The 608-nt window shown below is 65.5% G+C and overlaps 1 protein-coding gene across 1 annotated transcript in view; it reads right to left on the minus strand.

The window, feature by feature from the left end:
- The window catches only part of LOC104499980 (SH2B adapter protein 2-like), a gene marked incomplete at its 3' end in the record, with an annotated part of 13974 nt that overhangs the window by 1798 nt on the left and 11568 nt on the right, over positions 1 to 608 (minus strand). The window contains exons 7-8 of the mRNA XM_010143565.1: positions 473 to 601; positions 156 to 349 (exon numbers count right to left, since the gene is read on the minus strand). Of these exons, the coding sequence (XP_010141867.1) occupies positions 156 to 349; positions 473 to 601 (323 nt within the window). The remainder of the gene's footprint in view (positions 1 to 155; positions 350 to 472; positions 602 to 608) is intronic.

The raw sequence follows: 608 nt of genomic DNA on the forward strand, positions 1-608 counted from the left end.
TGTTCTGCCAGGGTGCAGCTCCCCGCAGAGCCACTGTGTTTGGGGTCACTGTGTGGCACCCGCTTGCTCCCAGGAGAAGTGAACAGGGTGGGAAGGAGCCTGGGGCGCTGGGCAGGGCTGGCTCTAGTATTCAGGGACAAGCAGAGGCCACCCACCTTCGCTTTCCCCTGGAAGTTGAAGGTCAGCACGTACTCCACCGGCCGCGTTTCGCTCTGCCGGATGACGAACAAGCCGTGGCTCCGGGCACCCCCGAGGAGCACCAGCTGAGCCGCCTTGATCCGCGAGAGAGTCCCGTGAAACCAGGGAAAGTCAGAGAGGTTGATCTCCGCCTCCGCCTCGCTGTCCTCCCCTGGCCGCAGGGACAGCAGGATTTTAGGGAGCACCCAGACATTGCCCTCTCCCACCCCTTCCTCCTCTCTTTCTGTGCAGCCCTGAGAGTGCGGCGTGGGGGCCACGTCCTGCATTCTGGTACCTGCAAGATGCCCAGTGGCAGGGGAGGACTCCAGTGTCTGCAGGAAGCTCTCCAGTGGGACGTGGGCGAGGAGCTCCCCCAAGGAGTCCCTGCCCCGGCCGTGGGGTGCGGGGACCGCGGTGGCCGGGGGCGGGTT

The sequence above is a fragment of the Buceros rhinoceros genome, unplaced genomic scaffold (genome assembly GCF_000710305.1).
Source record: "Buceros rhinoceros silvestris isolate BGI_N320 unplaced genomic scaffold, ASM71030v1 scaffold36860, whole genome shotgun sequence".
Lineage (NCBI taxonomy): Eukaryota > Metazoa > Chordata > Aves > Bucerotiformes > Bucerotidae > Buceros > Buceros rhinoceros.